Source organism: Pollachius pollachius (assembly GCF_949987615.1).
Source record: "Pollachius pollachius genome assembly, chromosome: 2".
Taxonomy (NCBI): Eukaryota; Metazoa; Chordata; class Actinopteri; order Gadiformes; family Gadidae; genus Pollachius; species Pollachius pollachius.
In genome coordinates, this window is record NC_136935.1 from 3,362,517 (window position 1) to 3,382,484 (window position 19,968).

The 19,968-nt window shown below is 45.7% G+C and overlaps 1 protein-coding gene across 1 annotated transcript; it reads right to left on the reverse strand.

Annotated features, from left to right (window-relative positions):
- Positions 1 to 805: 805 nt before the first annotated feature.
- On the reverse strand, positions 806 to 18,808 carry col9a1b (collagen, type IX, alpha 1b). Its single transcript, XM_079729028.1, has 38 exons — positions 18,749 to 18,808; positions 18,539 to 18,612; positions 17,655 to 17,738; positions 17,438 to 17,570; positions 16,682 to 17,078; positions 16,106 to 16,189; positions 15,568 to 15,588; positions 15,085 to 15,147; positions 14,929 to 14,964; positions 14,755 to 14,817; positions 13,581 to 13,634; positions 13,013 to 13,048; positions 12,876 to 12,899; positions 12,681 to 12,734; positions 11,890 to 11,943; positions 11,569 to 11,601; positions 11,418 to 11,474; positions 11,224 to 11,277; positions 10,040 to 10,093; positions 9,746 to 9,799; positions 9,559 to 9,612; positions 9,398 to 9,451; positions 9,137 to 9,190; positions 8,986 to 9,039; positions 8,815 to 8,868; positions 8,122 to 8,166; positions 7,954 to 8,007; positions 7,798 to 7,851; positions 7,645 to 7,698; positions 6,536 to 6,607; positions 5,951 to 5,986; positions 5,783 to 5,827; positions 5,608 to 5,640; positions 5,329 to 5,475; positions 4,833 to 4,887; positions 3,185 to 3,373; positions 2,648 to 2,725; positions 806 to 1,676 (listed from the first exon to the last, which is right to left on the reverse strand). The coding sequence occupies exons 1-38, from the start codon at positions 18,763 to 18,765 to the stop codon at positions 1,480 to 1,482; spliced, it is 2,775 nt and encodes a 924-aa protein (XP_079585154.1). The 5' UTR covers positions 18,766 to 18,808; the 3' UTR covers positions 806 to 1,479.
- Positions 18,809 to 19,968: the final 1,160 nt, after the last annotated feature.

Genomic DNA, 19,968 nt, shown 5'->3' on the forward strand with positions numbered 1-19,968 from the left:
CAGTGAACTGTTGTCATTGAACCTGGAATAGGGTGCTTTCTCTTTTGTAGATTATGAGCCAAATATGTTGGTTCATTTACTATTTTTGTTACAAAGTATTTGGTTATTTTTACAATTCCGTAAAGGTCTTCATTTAGCATCCGCCTTACATCAGTGTGATAAATATTGTTCTGTACTTCATTATTGGTTTATGCGTTCTTTTTGCACCACCAGTTAGGCTGGGGGTTTCTATGCGGGGATGTTTTCTAACCTTGTAAAGTTAACAATTTTCTTAATTTTATGTTGCTTACTATTTCTTTGCATGATCAATTGCTTCCAAGTTTTTACACAAACTGTTTAAATGTTAACATTATATTTTAAGTTAATAAATTATTTTAAGAAATTAACGTGTGTCTGGTATCAAGTGCAAAACTTCCTGTTGTAAAACACTGGGGAAATCGATAATGTACACAATACATACGTTTGACGATGAATGGATATATTTAAGGAATCCAGCTTGACTTCAATAAGCCTTGTCATTTTGGCTTTATTTCATGAGTATAAAACACAATTTACAACTCTAATATTGCTTTGCATTTCGTCTTTTTTACAAGGTATCCCTCCATCTCGATAATAGATTGATAAATTAATCTTTAAAATGTTACAAAGGAGGTCCTAGATTGAAACAATACTTAAAACTGAAGCAAGTCACCATAAATGCATCAACACTCCTGCATCCCCTTCTGTACAATCAGATGAAATATATCACTACGTTGAAATGCAGGTGAAAGAAAATAAACCAGCACGACTGAAAAGATTTCCAGCTCACAATTATTAGTTAGTCACTGGGGCATGATGAAAACCACCATTACTCCAGTTTTATTTGGAAGCCTGCTGGGTTCAAATTAAATCGTTTTTCCATCACCTACAGTTTAACATGTTTAAGACTTCAGAGGGTTTTATCTTTGGTCCATAATACAAAATATTGGATAAGGCACACGTGTGATGAACAAAGTTCTATTTCTGATTTACTGTGTATTGCATAGCTTGTTTGTGGAAAAAAATTAATAACAATTTTAAAAACACATAAATAGAACAGGACAAATGGAACACGACGCAGAACTGGGAGTAAAACCAAAAACGCACAAACACATTACATGTTACATGTGTCTGGCCAGAACGGGAGCACCCATGTACGAAACCCACTTTAAAAGCACCGCATCCCGTTGTATTCTGTAGCCAAGCTGAACGGCACTGTCGACCTTTGGCCCTCTGCAGGGGACAATCCTTTCGGCGGGGGTACGGCTAGCACAAAAACAAAACAAAAAAAGACATGGTGACGAAGCTACCGGTTAATGGGGGGGGGGGAGGAACTCCCTGGGAGAGCGCTGTGTGCTCCGGAGATCAGTCTCTCTGTTGTCGCTGTTGTTGTCGTCGTCTTGGGTTTGTTGATGCGTTCCTCCTCTGTGACCGAGTGTGCGTTTTCTCCCAGAGGGGCTCTCAGTTGTCCCCGGGGCCCTTGATGTTGGGGTCCGGCGCCTGGAGCCCGGGATGGAGGTTGCAGGAGGAGGGGTCGCAGTAGCCGTTGTGGCCGGCGGAACCAGGGGGCCCGGGAACACCCTGCTGTCCGTGTGTCCCGGGGGGCCCTCTCTCCCCGTCCCGTCCGTCCGTCCCGTACCCGGGCTTCCCGGGCTCGCCTGAAGAAAAAGGCGGGGTCAGAGACGTACGCTTGAGGCGTCCCGCGTTGCCTAGCTACGAGAGAGGCGGGGTCAATCGGACTGCTCGTGCGAGTTCGAGGCGTGTGCTACAGGCGGTCGCGCGTCGTCGAGCTCCTGCTTTTACTTTTGCCTCTCAACTCAAAGAGTCACGTTACGTTCACCTGTGTTTACCTGAATGAAAACCAAAGTACTCCATCTTTCTATCGTCTATCTATCTCAAGACGGACGCCGTACGACCGGGCTGGGTAAGGTCGGTGTGTGTGTAAGCAATGAGCACCCCGCCTTGTGGATCGCCAGTATCCATGAGGCTTTGAGTTTTTGACCAGTCCCTCCAGGAAAATGCGATTATGCGATCGAATAATTCAACGCATAATCAGCCAAAGCCTGCATAGTCATGCAGGGGCCGCATTTTTTCAAATATGCCGCACTTTCACCGCATAAATTGCCGATTTCCGCGCAAAATATGCGGGGCTTGCATGATTTCATAATCCCCGCATTTTTGTTGCAAAAAAGTCACATATATCTTAGCAGAAAGTGCGAAGAATGTTGCGTTTACTTCACACAAGAGCAGCCATTTCCCCCTGTTGCCATGGGAACGTTATGAAGTGACGTAATCACGCGACGTGAACGTCATCGAGAAGCTGAATTTTTTCGCAAATTCCCGCAATTTTTGCAAGTTCCCGCAATTTCATCGCATAAAATTGCATAAATATGCCGGATATTTCATCGCATTTTTTAAGAAAACGTGCCGCATAATCAAGGATTTTTGGCCGCAACAATCACAAAAAAATGCTGCATTTTTCTGGAGGGACTGTTTGACGGGTTTTCTTGGGTTGGTTTTGATGCTCTCCTTCCACGCCTCTCTTTCTGCACTTTCCAAAGGAACCCCACCGACGACCACGCCCAGACTGTCCCCGCGTGTGCGGACGGAGAGGGCGGGGGGTACTCACCCGGTAGACCTGGAGGTCCCGGTTGACCTTTGGCCCCTCGTAGAGTGGGGCCCCTGCTCCCTCGGTCGCCCGGTTCACCTGCAGGACACAGCGTTAGACTTTATTTATGGTAAATATTACTTATTCTTTACATTTCACCTAACTTTATACTTTTGTACTTATTGCAACCGTGGCTCACGGACAAACGCAATTTCGATTTCTCTATTTTTCTTGCGCATATTTGTTAATCGACAATAGTGCTGACTTCGATTTTTTGACACACGCATACATGTGCAAAGACGTGCGTGAACACACACACACCCAAACGCACGCATACAACCACAAATGCATGCACACACACACAAACATACACACACACAAACACACATTCCTTTATTATTACATGAAATAACAGCACGCTTGGCACCATGAAAGATCACACACGCACACACACACACGTACACACACACACACACGTACACACACACACACGCACACACACACACACACACACACACACATCAGATAAAGGAATCCTTGTAACAAGGGACAGGTGACCTTTGGGTCCCTTGGCTCCGAGCATCCCGGGGGGTCCTTTGAGACCCGGCAGGCCTCTGGAGCCCGCCTGGCCAGGGAAGCCGTTGTCCCCCTGGGCCCCCTGAACACCGGGGGGTCCTGGTCTGCCCGGGAGGCCGGCCATGCCAGACTCTGGCCTCCTCAGGCTAGCAGCTAACTGGGCCAGCTGTTCTGTGGGGGCGCCAACCAAAGCAGGGAAAAACGGGTCAACATACACACTATCATACCGGTTAAACCTACAGTCCATACTGGAGGCTTTAATGGGAATCCCCTCCACCACTGCTACTACTGGTCCCGCTGTGTTAAATAACTGTTGACCGTTGATGCGACGACATTACTAACATAGGAATGAGGATACCCATAATGCCTTTCTGTCCCCCTGGTGATACTGCTGCTGATGTTGTTGCAACCTCGTTGATACACTGGACTGCCCCCAGTCCAAAACAACTCCAAATCCTTTTTTTCCATCAATGAAGTGATTCGTAAGGAGAACACACCTCATATCACACCTTGATATAACTCGAGGAACACATTGCAGAGTTTTAGTCGAAGACTTAGGCGTATGAACCATTGCTAGTGAGTCAGACAATTCAACCTTTTTTCCTAGCGCCAGTCAGATCCCGTGTGAGTGTTTGAGTGTGTCTGCGCGTGTGCGCGTGTTCGCGTGTCAGTATTCTGAATAGCCCTCCGGCGAGTTCTACTGTCTATACTCCCCATCAGTGAGTTGGGAGCCTTCAGATCCCGAATAAAGAGCCGGAGAAACAGGGAGCGCTGGGGAGAAGGAGGGCGGAGAGGGGCGGGGGGCGGGGGCGTACAGGTCATGAAGTCCTCCTGAAGCCTTGCGTGACTTCAGCCTCCAATTCACATTCAGCAATTTGAATGAAGAAAATAGTCCTTCATTTGAGTCCCCCCAGCGACACGCAAGCCGTGCACCGAGCGATGAAGGGAAATTACTTGAGTCCTGGGAGCGTCAAGGCGGTCTTTGCAGGATGGTAGTTTGCACTGAAGATTTCCGCTCTGGGCTCCCTGATAAAAATGCGTAGTGGTGGCTGCTCGGCTGGCTGACTTTCTCTTTTTTTTTTTGTTTCTTTTTCTTTTTTTCCTATTGAACATTTCTTATCCCAGCGGTCTCTGCTCAGAGCAGAGAAGTGCAGGTCTGCTGGAGGTGAAATTAATTTTTCAGCACATGGGGGTGAGGGAGGGAGGGAGGGAGGGAGGGAGGGAGGGAGGGGGGGGGCGGGGGTATAAAAAAGTCATGAGCTTAGGTGATGAGTTGTGGAGAAGCAAGGAACGGAGAGGAGATGAGAGGGGAGGGAGAGAGGAGGCGCAGGAAAGGACAGAACACAGAAAGACCCCCCTCGATGGAACATCTCTGAACTCCCCGGGATTTAAAATCCACAACAACTAAATAAATCCAGGGTCTTCCTTCCTTCATTCATCATCCAAACACCGTTTGAAGCGTGTTTCGAGCCCTTGTGTTTGGGATGTCGGCTGATCTTTTAATCAGACACAGCAAGGCGGTGGGATTGTTGGGGCCGTGGTGAGTATGGGGGGGGGGGGATTGTGTAATCCCGGGACTGATTAAAAGGCACGGGATGAGGGACAAGGAAGGGATGAATGGATGTCTTACCTTGCATGACTCGCATGCAAACCTGCCGGATGTGTGTGTCGCTGGGCTGTTTCCCCTGTGTGGGACACAAGAAACAGAAAGGAAAACATGAGTTTGCATAGAATCTCGTACTGTATGTGTATGCTATGTACTATAGCACAGAATGCTACTTATGAATTATGATTCCTTATGTGTTTATGTATGTATTCGTTGAAGGCATTTATCCTCCTTGTGTCTGAAAGAGACCAACTTTAAAAGTCAAGTAAAGGGCGATTGAATATATTTGCCTTTTTTCTTTTATAATTCCACATGATTGAGAGCTAGGCCTTTTTTTTGGGTTCTCCCTTAAAATAAGAATAAAGATACATTTTTCAGGCTCCAAAGTTTCGTCTTACTCAGTCCTTGTCCGCGCGATGACCCAGTTCTCCCCCCCCGCTATGTCTTTGTGTTCATTTAATATTCATCACGGCCCCATTTCTCTAAACGCCGTTGCTCGTTAACCCGACGTGAGCCGTACCGCTGGACCCTGTGTGCCGCGGACGCCGGGCACGCCCCTGTTTCCCTGCACACCCCGGGGCCCAGCGGTCCCCGGGGGGCCCTCCAGGCCAGGCTGGCCCCGGCTCCCCTCGGGCCCTCGGTTGCCTGGCTCCCCGGGGCGACCGACCTACAAAGCACCAGAACGGAGAGGAACAGTGATCACACACGACAGTCAACCCCGAAATTCATTTCCATGCAGCGAATAATCCCGGATAATGGGATGTGCGCGTGTGTGTTGGTTTCGTATATTCAATCTTACGTCTCCCTTGGCTCCCAAGTCCCCGGCGTCACCCTGGAAGAAGGATTGCGAAAGAAAAACCCCGTTATTGAGAAGTGGGAGTAAAGTGATCCACAACGCGGCCTTTGATATTGCATGTGATAGTGCCGCTTTTTTTTTATCAGTGAGTGTTTTGCATGTCGATGCATCAACTCACGCCATCTCCTTTGTCTCCTGGGTTCCCCTCTGCTCCTTGTGTACCCTTAGAACAAAAAGATGATCTTTCATTTCAGCAATCAGACACAATCTCTGCGCTGTGTTCCCGTTACTGCTGCATTGCGGTTTGCGACAATTCATCATTGTTTGGCAGTTGAATTCCTCATACCTGTTCGCCCTTTGGTCCTGCCTCACCAGAATCTCCCTGGAACAGTCAAAAGAAACATTTGATATTGTGTTATCAACAGTAATGTGTGAGAGAACTACAAGGGAGGCAAGATACTTCTTAAGATTAGAAACACTAGAGGGAGCCAAGACTCAGGTTCTTTAATGCAAGGCCTTAATGACTTCTATTATATCATCTTGATGGAGAATATTGGATCTATGGTCTCTGATACATTGCACGGCACCAACATATTCTAGGTCTATTCAGTGCTGGCTTGGGAGTGCAGTGCACTGGCTTAGCTGTACAGCTATCTACAGATCCAAAGATAACTTGTGAGTCTGCAGTGTGTTTGTGTGTGTGTGAGTCTGCAGTTTTTGCGTGTGTGTGTGTGTGTGTGTGTGGTGTGTGTGTGCAGTGTGTGTGTGTGTGTGTGCGTGTGTGTGTGTGTGTGTGTGTGTGTGTAAGTGTATGTTAGGGCAGTGTGTGTGTGTGTGAATTTGTGAGTGTATGTGTGTGTGTGCGTGTGTGCGTGCGTGCGTACGTGAGTGCATGAGAGTGTGTGTGTGTGTGTGTGAGTGTTATTATTACCCGCTCTCCCTTCACTCCAGGCAGGCCTGGGGGTCCAGGGATTCCTGACAGCCCAAGGTCGCCTTTAGGTCCCTGCAAGATAGCAGCACAGCCACCCGCCCCACCCCGCAAGGAGTGTGTGTGAGACCACATCAGAGCTGGACTGTGAACGTCTCAAGTCACCTTGCGCTTTTCACACAAGAAATGATCGCTCATCGTTTTTTTTTACTCTTTCACGAGCAACAAGAATGTCACCTTGAGGAGGATACGAGAATGAACGGGGATATTCTATGAATTAAATATGTGCAATTGTTGGGATGCGACAGGGAGGGAAGAAAACACAGCGTGATTCACGGGTGAATGCACGCAGGGAGCTGCGGCGAGTAGTGCCGGCACAACGCAGGCATTACACTATCCTCTGCCTTGTTTGCTGCACCGCTATAGGGGCCGGGTTCCGATCGCGTCCTTTGTACCCCTACCCCGAGCGCACCTTTGATCAGCGACTGTCTGCCTGCGGAATGCCAGGAGTACAGAGGGCTCTTTCAGTCGGGCCGGCTCACCGGGCCTGGGAGTCTCCTCTTACTGTGAAAATAGGGCCCAGGCGAGATCCCCCCTCCAGGGCCGGTTCTGTGAGACATTCCAGTGGAACCGTGGCCAACCCGACCCTCGTCTATTTTCCCCTGAATCCCCCCTTGTTTCCGCACATTCTTCTCTGGTTTTGTGTCCTTTGTGGGTGTTTGTTTGTGAGCCGGCATAAATACCACAGCTACTTATTCGCCGCGTTGTACCGCGCACGGTGGAAAGCCGTCGCCGTGCGTCTGTGGGGAAGAGACCCACTCTAAAAGACCGACCCGTTCATTAAAAATGATCCAGTCAAGTAATGTGAAAGGGCGGTTGGTTATTTTTGGATTCCTTTTGTGTTCTCAACGTAATTAGCAGCGAAACGTTTCTCCTCTCCACCATTAGTTAGAAAATGGTTCATTCATTGGAAAACGTTTAAATCCTCCACTGAAAAGTGATATGCTATACTCTCAAATATCCACGGCGAACAATGAAAGCTGGGAATAGATTTAAATGATTTTTCACGCCGTAGCACCGACACCAATACAACAACTAAGGTTGCTGCTCACCCTTCCACCTGGCTTTCCTGCCGGTCCCAGAGGACCATGCTCCCCTCCTGCTCCCTGTAGGAATCCAGAAAAAACAACTCAATACCCACAATAGAAAACAATGAACCAATAGCAACAATTGAAACACATTTGTTGAAAGAAAGAGAGACTTACGGATGATCCGATTGGCCCAACTGGTCCCACTTCTCCTGGCACTCCTTGCTCTCCCTGTGGCGGGACAACGAGAATGAGCGAGTGACCCAGTATTATTTAGAAAGGGGGCACCACAAGCCCTCATCTGAAGGTTTTTGGGAGTGTTGGCACACTTACTGCCTTGCCCGCAGAACCAATTGTTCCTAGGAAGCCCTGTTTGCCAGAGTCTCCCTGGAAAGAAGAAAACAAAACAATGGTGGCCATTTTGAACACTTCACTGGGCACGGTACAAAGGTAGCCGGCAGCACCATTTAAATATTCTTAAAACAGAAAGGGCTGACAAACCTTTGGTCCACCTAATCCCTTTGGCCCGGGTACACCAGGTAAACCCTAAACACAAACAGGACAAAAAAAAGTTTGGTCTCCTTAAAGAAAACAACGATAGATTGTGCCCTCAGTATAAAACAAATAAACAGCTTCAGTTCTAGTCTGTGACCGTAAGTTCCATTGAAGTTCCGTTTGTGTCGTGGTTTTTAATAGCGAGGCCAGATTCTATCGGCACCACCTTATCATCAGAGCCCTGGGTTAGCCTCCGGTACAAACAGCTCAAAGGCCGTTTCATCTTTTCATCAACAAAAGCGTCTCGTTAACAGTCTTTTCTGTGGTCGAATCACATCATTACCGCCGAGACTGGAAAATCAATGAAGGCCCCGCCAAGGTCAGCTGGGCCATATCTGCTCATTGATTCGCTAATGTGATGTTTATCAGATCAATGATTGGTCAGACAGGACTGCTTTACAGTTCTTTTGCTGTGCTCCAGAAGTAAGTTATCGCAAGCAGCACTGTGCATATAATGATACCTCATTTCAAACGTGAGGGCTGAAATGTAGTGTTAATCTCAATATATCAAAGTTAACTTTGTTATAATTGAATTATCCTCAAAATTGCGATATTATAAATCCTAATATTTAGCGCTTTACCAAGAGGCGTCCAAACACTGAGAGTATTATATAGCTCGAGGTCAAAGGTCATACTTACAGGGAGTCCCTGAAGTCCAACTTCCCCAGGTACTCCAGCCTTTCCAACACCTCCCTACAGCCAAACAGATAATAATATATAACCAGAGCAATAATCATTTTCTTCAAATATATTAAAACAAAAAGATTGAATATTGATTGTCTTTATGACAGAGATTGAAACACAACTTACCTTTCCGCCCGGCATTCCAGGAATTCCCTCTCGCCCATCCACGCCTGGTAGGCCCTGATTATTAACAGGACGAACTGAATTAAGTATCTTGCAACAATAACACAGAGAACAGAAAGCAAAAGAAATAATTGCCTGCGAATAGGCCACTTACACCCTCTCCCTTGGGCCCCGGAAGACCGGTGATTCCTCTTGGCCCTAGTACACCCTGGAAGAGGTTTGGACTGATGAAACAATTCCAACGGACAAAACAGTGCATCCTTCGAGTGACTTCAGTTGCCAAGATATTAAAAAATGAAACGGCTTCTCAGGTTCTTGATTGAAAAGGAATAATGACACCTAATGATGACAACATACAAACGACAGTCACACATAAACGGGATGATAGTCACTGTGTGCGTGGGTTCACACTCACAGTCTCTCCTTTAGGTCCGACCTCCCCCATCGGTCCTCTCTGGCCTCCATCCCCCTGAAACAACACACAGGGACACAGCGAGCGGTTACACCACACTCCCTGGGAACAAACCAAACCCAGGCAAACCATTACATCATTCGGGGGGGCGGGGGGAGACTCACCATAGCCCCCGCAACACCCTGGGGACCGGGGTCTCCGTCGTGTCCCCGGAAGCCCTGCCCAGGAAAGCGGGTGGGTTAGCCTCATTATCGGTCTTAATTAGAAGGGTAAATGATTGCACACAGCCTTCCATTGCATAAATCGCCACAAATGTACTTAAAACTGGGAGGGGGACAGGGAAATGCTTACCCTGTCTCCCTTGGGGCCCATCATACCCGTGGCTCCTCTGTGTCCCTGTGGGCCCTGGATTCACAACAACAACAACAACAGCATGGAGGACTTTTCTACTGTTTAGTCATTTAGCAGGCGCTCCTATCCAAAGCCCCTTACTGTACAATACATCTCATGAAGGAGGGGGAGCATGCGGCACGAGGAGGAAGATGAGAGGGGGAATATGGGAATAAACAGGGGTCCAACTGGGCGCGGCCATCTTGGAGAAAGACATTCATTTGTGTTATTTTCTGGAACAGGTGATTTGCTTACTGTTGGTCCTTGGGTCCCGACCTCGCCCAGGCTTCCCTGTTCTCCCTCCTCGCCCTGAAACCCACACCACATCATCAAGATCAGCACGGAGAAGATCACTAGAACATCGGCACACTGGATGATGTCATCGGCTCGTCCTGTTTCCAGCCAATGAGCTTCCTTCAAGAGAACATTTGAGGGTTTGAGATGGTGCTGATAGTTGACATAGATGTTTGTTCAATTACGTATTCTAATTTCATTCTATCTGAATAACTTTCTTCCATACTTCCATGTGTATTTGTTAGAGGGACAATTACACACTTTATGTTACAGTCACAATCATTCTGTGGTATGAATATCTGATCATTTCTACGAACTAAGTGTGTCGTTGTATAAACTATTAATCTGGGTATTTTGTGGTTGTTGATAGCCCCTCTGAGGTTATGACAGTGCACCTCACCTGCCACAGAGGCTGTGCCATCCGTCCCCCTTTCGACAGCTGACTAATACCCCGTTGTATTGCTTCACGGATGCTCAAATGTCATTCATCAAGAAATAAATCCTACATCTTCGATATTACCTAATAACGCGTGTGCCAGCCAGCATTTGTCTCAATCCCGCCACCGTGAGAGAGAACATAACCTGAGGTCATTTGTGAACGGAACGGGGGAAGGGAAAAGGCGTCAGACGGTTCTTTCCAGGGCGTCTCCATCCTTCTCCCAGATCATGATACCCAGAGACGTGGGGCAGAAGACCGACGGTAAATCAGGAGGTGACAGGAGGTGATGAGAGGAGATAGGGCCTTGGGAGCTCATTACCATTTATATGGTGAATGGATACGTCACACATTGTCTGTGTGAAGATGGCGTTTTCTGTGTATAAATCATCTTCCCATACGATGGTGGGTGCCGCTGAAGGATCACCCAGCAAATATGTATAACTCGAAAAGGCACTCGCTGTGGGAACTTATCATTAAATCGAGGCTGTGATTATATATGAACGCCATGTGTTAGCCGACGCGAAATGTTGGGTTTCTGCACGCAGCGGTTACTGAGGCATTTCAAAGGATTGATTCCAGGATGAGATTCATCCGTCTGCTGAACAGGTTCTAATGGAAACAGGCAGGGCGGCTCCTGATTGAGTTTCCCCAGGCTAGACCTGATGAGGCCTAGCCCCTCCCTCTAGAGTCCCTCTGGCCTTCTTACCTTGTGCCCTTGTTTACCAGGCTCTCCTCCATCTCCCTTCACTCCTTTGTGGCCCTATGAGTATCAAGAGAACAGATATTAGTTGTTTACCGTTAGGGGCACAAATGCACAGAACACACAAACAGCGTAACAGTTGAAATGTGTTAAAAAATCGGAATCAGGGTATGTTTTTTAATTTGAGTTTTGTGCTGCACCTTCATTCCAGGGAGCCCGGGATGTCCCGAGGTACCGGACGGACAGGCGTTGGGGCACTAAACAACAAAGGAACCCGTTGGAAACCACTTCTCCTTTCACAATTCAGGTGCATTAAAAAGTATGGAAATGTATCCGAAAGCCAGCTCTTACCATCTCAGTGCTTCCGAGTGCGCCAGAGGCACCCTTTAAAATAATGAACAGGGAACACAAAGTTAGACCAACGCCCGCTGATAATGATTAACTCACGTCGGCATCTTTGATAATCTCTACGAAGCTCCACCACACCACGCTCAGAGATCTCAGACCAACTACATAAACCATCATGACTATATGGCCTGTCAAGCCCTTTGGGTGTGACTGTAATGGGGATTAAGGGCTACACAAATAAAATTGAATTGAACTAAAGCTGTAGTGTTTTATGCCACAGCCTCCACCCTCGTACAGGTTCCAGGGGACAGGGGGATGACTTACCCGGGGTCCGACGGCTCCGCGTGGCCCCCCGGGACCCCTCACACCAATGTCTCCCTGTGGGTCAGTGAGAGATCAGATGAGGAGACACGACTCAAACACACACACACACACACACACACACACACACACACACACACACACACACACACACACACACACAAATGCACGCACCCACACGCACTCAAACACAAACAGGGAGAACGCATTCAACCATCTCATCCCATGATCCACTTTGGGATTTGGGTGAATTATTAAATTGTGCAGTATCATGAAAGATTCCAAAAATATAAGTCTATAGTCCCCGAAAGATTTCCATTCAGAATTAATAAAAAATGTAGGAGAAAAATGTTTTATTCTATGGAAGATTACTTTCAGAAGCAGGATTTCTGAGGCAGGGTAACAGTGGACCCTTTTAAATAGCATAACATAACATTACATTAGATATATTAGGATTTTGTCCCAAGCGACTTGCAATAAGTTCATTCAACCAAAGATACAAAATGCACTATCTTGAGTTTATATTCTGCTCTGTGCTAACCATAGTAATTTCTCACCTGCCAAGCATCAACCCTTTTTTTTCATGTATTGTTTTGACTTTATTTTACTGTACTTTCTGCTGCAACACCCAAATCGATCCCATCTGGGATTAAGGAAGTCCTGTCTCATTTCATTTTGCATTATTTCTGCAATCATAATTCATTTGTATATTTTTAATGGGTCTCCCGTAGACCCAGGAACTAGGTTCCGAGGGGGCAGCCGAAGTCCCTCCCTGACTGCGTATGGGTACTCACGTGTGGACCCGCCTTCCCAAGTTCACCCAGAAGCCCTCCAGGCCCCGGAGGCCCCTGATCAAAGACGGACAAAAATCACTGGCGTGTTCATCATCAATTAGGGCCCTGGCATCACTATGCCGACGAGCATCTGTCGTAGCGGAGAGAGCGCTCCATGATTGTGACTAACACCACGAGACAAATGAGATGACTTACTGGAACTCCGTCTGGGCCAACACCCTGAGGACAGAGAGAATTGCAATCAAGTCATCGGAAAGCGCAAGAGATACTGGTTCAATCGGTTTGTGACGTGACGGATGCCCAGAGAGGGAAGGGAGCGGGTTTAAACTCACAGCTGAGCCACGTGGTCCTGCCCGGCCAGGTTCCCCCTGGAGATCAAAGAATACAACATGTCATCGCACTGTTGGCAATACCCAAGGAACCGGCAGCTAAAGTTGCTAACTAAATGCAGACAAAGACTTAAAAAAAGCCATAGGAACTTACATTTCTAATAATGACTTTTATTTGGCATGTCTTTTGATGGTTCTACACCTAATACATCCACATACTTCTTTATAATTGCTCCTGGTCTCTGTTGAGATGAAAACACTGAGGCTGAAACCCAGCCGCCCAGGGCCGTGGGCAGGACTGATTTAGCATTCCTCTGGCAGGTCCCATGACTGAGCAGCTTGGGCACTCTTGACCTAGCAATGTGTATCTTTAATGAGGACCAATGGCGGGGCTCCGTTCCCCACAGAGCTCACTGGCAACCACTTGGCGGATTAGGTCTCATTTGTCATAAGGCATTGCTTCACGCATGGTAATTCCTGCCGTAGCGCCAGCGGTACCGTGCGCTGGGCGCCAGTGGCCAACCAGTCCAGGGGAAAAGGAGGAGGAAAAAGGGCCTCATTAGTCACTCACTTTGGGTCCGGTGAGACCGTCCAGGCCCTCGTCTCCGATGGGCCCGGTCAGACCCTGTAGAGGAGGGAACATTACGCCTTACTAATACATCATCACAAACACTCACCCCCCCCACACACCACCCCTTCCAAAGGGGTGAAAGAGGAAACGCAAAGGGGATTGCGGTAATCTCACACCTTTTTCTGTTCAAGCTTAAAAATGTCCCCCCAACTCCTACTGACAATATATATATTGTGTGCTACTGTAGTTCTGAAGTATTTATAATTGTTCTGGTAACAGATGTCCTACTAGAGGGAGGAGTCGCACTATTAATAACATTCGCATCAGGACATTCACCACAACACCCCTCCCCCTTTTCCAGCACGGTGATAAACGACCCGTGCGCCGGCTCGGTCCAATGGCTCATTTCGAGACATTGAACACCAGTGAGATAAACCTAGATACACTACATACACTGTAGGGAGAATACAGCAGAGCGGGCCATGGTTCTGTGGGCCTGTTAGTGGGGGAGTTTCAGTGAAGGGCCACATTCCTCCCCGGCTCTCCTCAAACAAACCCAGTGACAGGTACCATTCCACACTATTCTGAGGATTCTCAACACAAGGCTCCAACAGACCATCAATATGGCCCTTGTGCTGTGGGGACTTGCAGTGTACATGTGAATAGGCGTGTGATGTGCCTTAACAACGGATGCCCGCTTATAAGTTTAATAATGTACATATAACAAAGTTTAACAAAAAAGGTTAATCACTCTAAAAATGTAAAATCGACTTATGTATTTATTACCTCAAAGCATGCAATAATTTCTTTGTTTGTTGTTCAGCAACCATATTTTGTCTGGCTGTTTTCTTAATCATTCCGCTCAAAAGCAAAAGCGATTAAGGCTTCCTGGTTAAAAAGAAAATGTGCCTTCCTCCCCTTTAAAGAATTCCCTGCATTCAGTTTTCTTGCAAACTTCAAACTGTAGATGTGTTAAAGGGGACATTTGATTGATCATGATGTATTGTACATGATTTAGATGTGAGAGCATGTTAGGCAAAAACACCCCTAGGATTGGTTCATCTTCGATCTAGACCTAATTAACCGCACTACAGCTATTTAAAACCACACACCGGTCCAAATTAAAATGGATGTCTTTTATAAACAGACATGCCAGCTTTGTCAGCACACTCACGTCGTCCCCAGGTTCACCTGGTAGCCCCGCTGAGCCAGGTTTCCCTGCATCGCCATCAGCTCCCTGAATACACAAGACACCATCACAGTCCCCCCCCCGAGTCAATCCATCAAACGCTGCTCACAATGCAAGAGAAAACAATCAGTGTGTTCTTAATGATGCGTTTATAGTTACAGAAGGACCGTCGTCGCCGTCTACACCCCTCTCCCCCTGTAACGTCAAAGTGAGACTCAATGATTTGATGACATAACTAATTTCGATATTTATTTTCAAGAATGATTATCGCATCTTTGTCACAATAGATCAAATCTGCTCCTTGAGAGGACTTACGTCCACGCCATCAATTCCCGGTACACCTGCAGCCCCGGGGGGGCCAACGGCTCCCTTTTCCCTCTAAAATGAACATCAAATAATTACTCTCAATGTTGGTTTGAACTCGACTCAAAGGATCACACAGTTTAAATTTCACATTATCCTGCTTGGTGTTCTTGTGCTGACATCTGACAGTATTAAAAGTGGAAGAATGAACAGGTGCGCTGGCTTAAAACCGCGGCTACCGAAGCGTTTGATCGGTTTCAGCAGTAAAAGGGTTTGGGGAGGGGGGGCTGATTTCACAACATCAAAAGCAATATAAAGCATTACAGGAGGTAAAGGAAACCTATAAAAGGATTTCTCCAGGGTAATTTTCCGAAGGCATGCATCCATGGCGTTCCTCCTCTATAGGCCTATCCATGGTCGACAGGGGGATGCAGTCCCCCCCAGTGGGAATCATTCAGTCGGCTGCAACTTCATTCCGACCGTTATAACACCCACCTGCACCACCGACTCCTCAATCTGGAAAAGGGAGAGAGAGAGAGAGAGAGATAGAGAGAGAGAGAAAGAGGCAGACATACAAAACAAATTGTCTTACTTGAGCGGAGCAAAGAAGGACTATTTGAAGCGCGATCACCACAAGTGGCCCGCGAATCCCCAGGGGCCAAAGCATGGTCTCCTCTCCCCGTAGTCTGCACAGGTGAACTTTAGTCCTTTCTAGTCCTTTCGCCGCGTTTCGCTGGTAAGACGGAGCCCCCGGACCAGACAAACTCAAATGAGTTCGCTTTAACTATCTGACCGTCTGAGGTACCATGGCAGCAGCTCATGCATATTCATGAATCCTCTTGGTTATCGGGAGCGATTGGCGAGATTCCAAATATGGTCAAAGGGGGAGGAGTAACCAAAGAGGCGAACGAATCGTCAGCCGGAGCGGGTCATTTAAATAGGTCGAGGCCACAATATAAAGGTTCTTAAGCTATATGATATATTATTTGATGAATTGTGCAATTAGACGAATAAAAGTAGGCTGGAGGATTACCGAGGTTGTGCCTGCCAGGTCCTTGCAGGCTTCTAGGCTGGGTCTGGTCCAGTCGCAGTGAATCAGCATCGATTGCAGTTCAAACTAACAGAGGAATGAGCAAAGTAAGGTAATGGTGAAGGCCTCTACCTGTAGCCTATATTAATATAGGGTCATAATGGGACGTTTTTTAATCAATGAACAACGGACATTAAGGTTAGGAAGTGCAATGTGAAATTGTATTTTAACATGTAGATCTGATTGTTTCACAAAATCACATTTTCTTTTTCGTTTTCTTTTTTTCCCAATTGTACATTATTTGCTTGGATTAAAACATTTATGTATTTGTTTTATTTATTTATAATTGAAAGTAACAAAAAAAAAGTAGAATTGGGACTCATATCTGGTTTTGTTTGGATACCTTTTTTATTCTTCCAATAAACTAGGGCTGAGGCTAGGCTTGGGTATTTCATAACTTTCATACATTCTCTTTTTGCTCGATTGTTTTTAACTACAGAAGTCTTTTGGCGTCGTCTCCACAGCCCTACATACCTTCAGCTTTAAATTCACGCCTATGCATTCAACAAGTAGACTCACCGGGACAGCGAGCACTGGATTCTCCTTTAGTTTTCCTATCAACGTGAAGCCATCCAAGCTGACCTTCTCTCGAACTGGTATTTCTTGGATATCAATTAAAACACAATCCAAGAACAGACTTACGGACTGTTTGTTAACTCTCAGGAGAACCTTGTGCCATTGAGAATTGAACAGAAATGACAGAGAACTGAAAACGACAGTCCTTCTTTCATGGTCAAGTGTAATGAAAGAGAATTCAAGGGACTGGGATTCTCCGTTAAGTCCGATCGCCATTTGTTCGCCTCCGTTCACATCTTGCATTTGCCAGATATTCCATCTCTTGGACACAGTGCTGCCGCTCATGCGCAGAACGGCTACGAACGCGAACTCTTCTGGCAGTCCTAAGGGATACGCTGATCTGAAAATAAAACAGAAATAAAAGGCTATTAAATATTATATGATATGATATTATAAATAAATATATATATAATTAATATCATATATATAAATATATTTTATTATAATATAATATATAATGTATAAATATTATAGAATATTACGTTGAATTATACATTTACTGTTTACCTAACCCGAACCCTAACACAGTTATTTTATATATAACACTATAATATAACGCTATAGGCTATTTTCCGTGAGTAACCTGGGAAAACGTTCAGGACCATGGAGAGGCGTAAACTATCGGCACGCCACCGTATTAACCACTAGGTGGCAGTGTCTGCTTTTATAGCCAACGCTTTATGGGCTTTTTCTTTCTACCTTGTGTTGATCCTGAAGTTGAAAGCTGGCCCTATTTGATAAGCGACAAGCCCCGGGGCAGAGCCCACAACACTCCTCACAGTTCCTCTCCTCGCCAGTTCAGCGATCTGGAACTGAGACATGATGTAAAACCCTGAGAAGAGGGAGACATGGGGTAAGAACTCCAACAAAACCTCGAAGATGTAGATCGAGTGGTATGGTTGTTTTATGAACCCACCTGGAAAACTGTCGTCTCCCACTTGCACCAGGGGGCAGACCGATCTCTGGAGTTTAACACCAAACTCGGATGTAAATGTCACTGCTTCAGCATAAAAGAAGCAAATGTGAGCATACTAGCGCAATGGCCAAGGGCTATTTCTTTTTTGCAATTGATGGTTTCATGCATTTCAGAAGTGAAAACATTGTTCAGCAGGCCTAGAAGTCAGAAAAGGCTTAGGCCTATACAGCGATGCATTATTTATATTGCATGCGTTATATAACATAGCCCAGGGAAGGATAGTTCCCTCCAAATCAAATCACGCCAGCTAGGACTTTTCATGTGCGAGGGCGGGGGGCGTTTGTGTACATCAACGCCTGACGGTGTGACTGGTAAACTTCCAATGTTTAAAAAGCTGTGAGACTGCCCTGAATAAATATTAGGTCCTCTTTGATTGTTTATGGTTTCCCGTTTAACGTCTCGGTTCTAGTTTCGCCTATCTTCGAACCCATTTCTATGAAAATGCTGTTTAAAAAGTTGGCTGTTCAGTTTTGGTCTAGTGCCCTAAGCTTACGCGCACTTTAAATCTGCATTAATACATAGTTTTTTAGATCTTGTGGCGAATATGCACTTTTCAATAATGCAATAAAACTGTAGGCTATATGGGGTTCTGCAGGGCCTGCAAAATCAGAGATGCAATGTAGTGCAAGATCTTTATATAAAACTGAAATACAACAATACAAGTAAAGCAGTAATGGGGAACTACAAACCATCTCATAGTCCACTCCCAGGGGTCAACCTTGAGCAAAAAAAACTTTGAACATATATATATATATATATATATATATATATATGAGCACTCAAATCAAACATATTAGTACAAAGACAGCAGACCAACTACTCACTCTGAGAATGGAGGCCTGTACAGCCACATAATGGGATGACAGAGCAGCAAAACAACAAGTACAAGAGGTTTTTCCTGAAGAGGAAAAAAAGAAAATGACATAATACATCCAGACAACAGTAGAGTTCCAGTTTGTTGTGTGTAAGTACGGTGATTCACTCTCTCTATCAAGGTATTCACAGACGGCACAGTCACACACAGTTCAAGTTACCTTTTGAATCCATACATTTCATAGCTCGATTTGAGAACCGGCCCCTCTCTGTAGATTCCACTCGAACCACCGCTGGGTGCAAGATCTGTGGTGTGTAGAAGTAGCTCCTTCGACAATGCTGTCACCCTTTGGGGTGGCAGGTTCCCTTTATAGCTTTGACTGTTGCAAACCAATTGGTGGGGGGTGAGTCAACATCTTTGTGTGTCAACTTTGCATTCCTCAAGAGCTCTCCTCCAACCAGCCGTTGGCTAAATCCTGCATGCCCACTAATCTGAGAATAAGTGACAGATTATTTAATAATGGCTTCTGTGTTTGAAGCGTTTGTGATAAATCATGAAAATTGTCGTTTAGGTGTACAAAAAAGACAATCACTACAAGGTGGCATCGATTGCTTTGTCTGATTTGAACTGACGTACTCAGGGCTATCCATGGACTCGTGACTTTTTTATGTATTTGTCATAATGAGGAAATTTTGAGTAACTTTCCAAATATTTGGATTCTGTCGACTTATGCAGGCTCTCTCTGGAATAAACATGGACACGGTGAGAGACATTAATACATTCAACAAAAACGTGTGGGTTGCTGCAGGTCTTTATTGAATATTTTTGCTTATATGAGTGGGAGGTGTGACGGGAGCAATAGGAATGAACCAGAATACTTTTCATTTTGAGGTTTATTGTTTGAGAGACATCAAGTGCCTTATAAAAAAAGAAAAGACAGAGAGAGGGAGAGAATGGAAAAATGAAAAATGGGCATTGGTGATAGCGATAAACAACATAAAATCAAATAAATGTGCAATAAGTTACAATTGTTGTCTTATTACCTAATGTACGCATGAGGGGAGAATATGGGTTGAAGTAAGCAGGTTTTGTGGTTTCAAAAAGAATCCCAGCTGTGTGAAGTAACAGGGTATTAGTTCCATGGTATTATACTTCATCTTGTGTCCCTAGTGTGAAACTGTATTCTAAACAGCCTTGTGAATATAGCCTCTGATGTGGACTTCACTGAGTCTCTATGCATTGTGAATCTAAACTGCATAACTTGATTTTCAGATGAATAACCCTATAACACTAGTAATAAATGACACTAAAAAATGACCTTTGTTGTTATGTCTGATGCTAATTATATGGGCTAATGAATGATGCTTCAAATAATGCCAACGATAAGGTTATTTATAAAGCGTTTGTGCTCTAAACATGTGCCTATATAAGAAGGGTCTT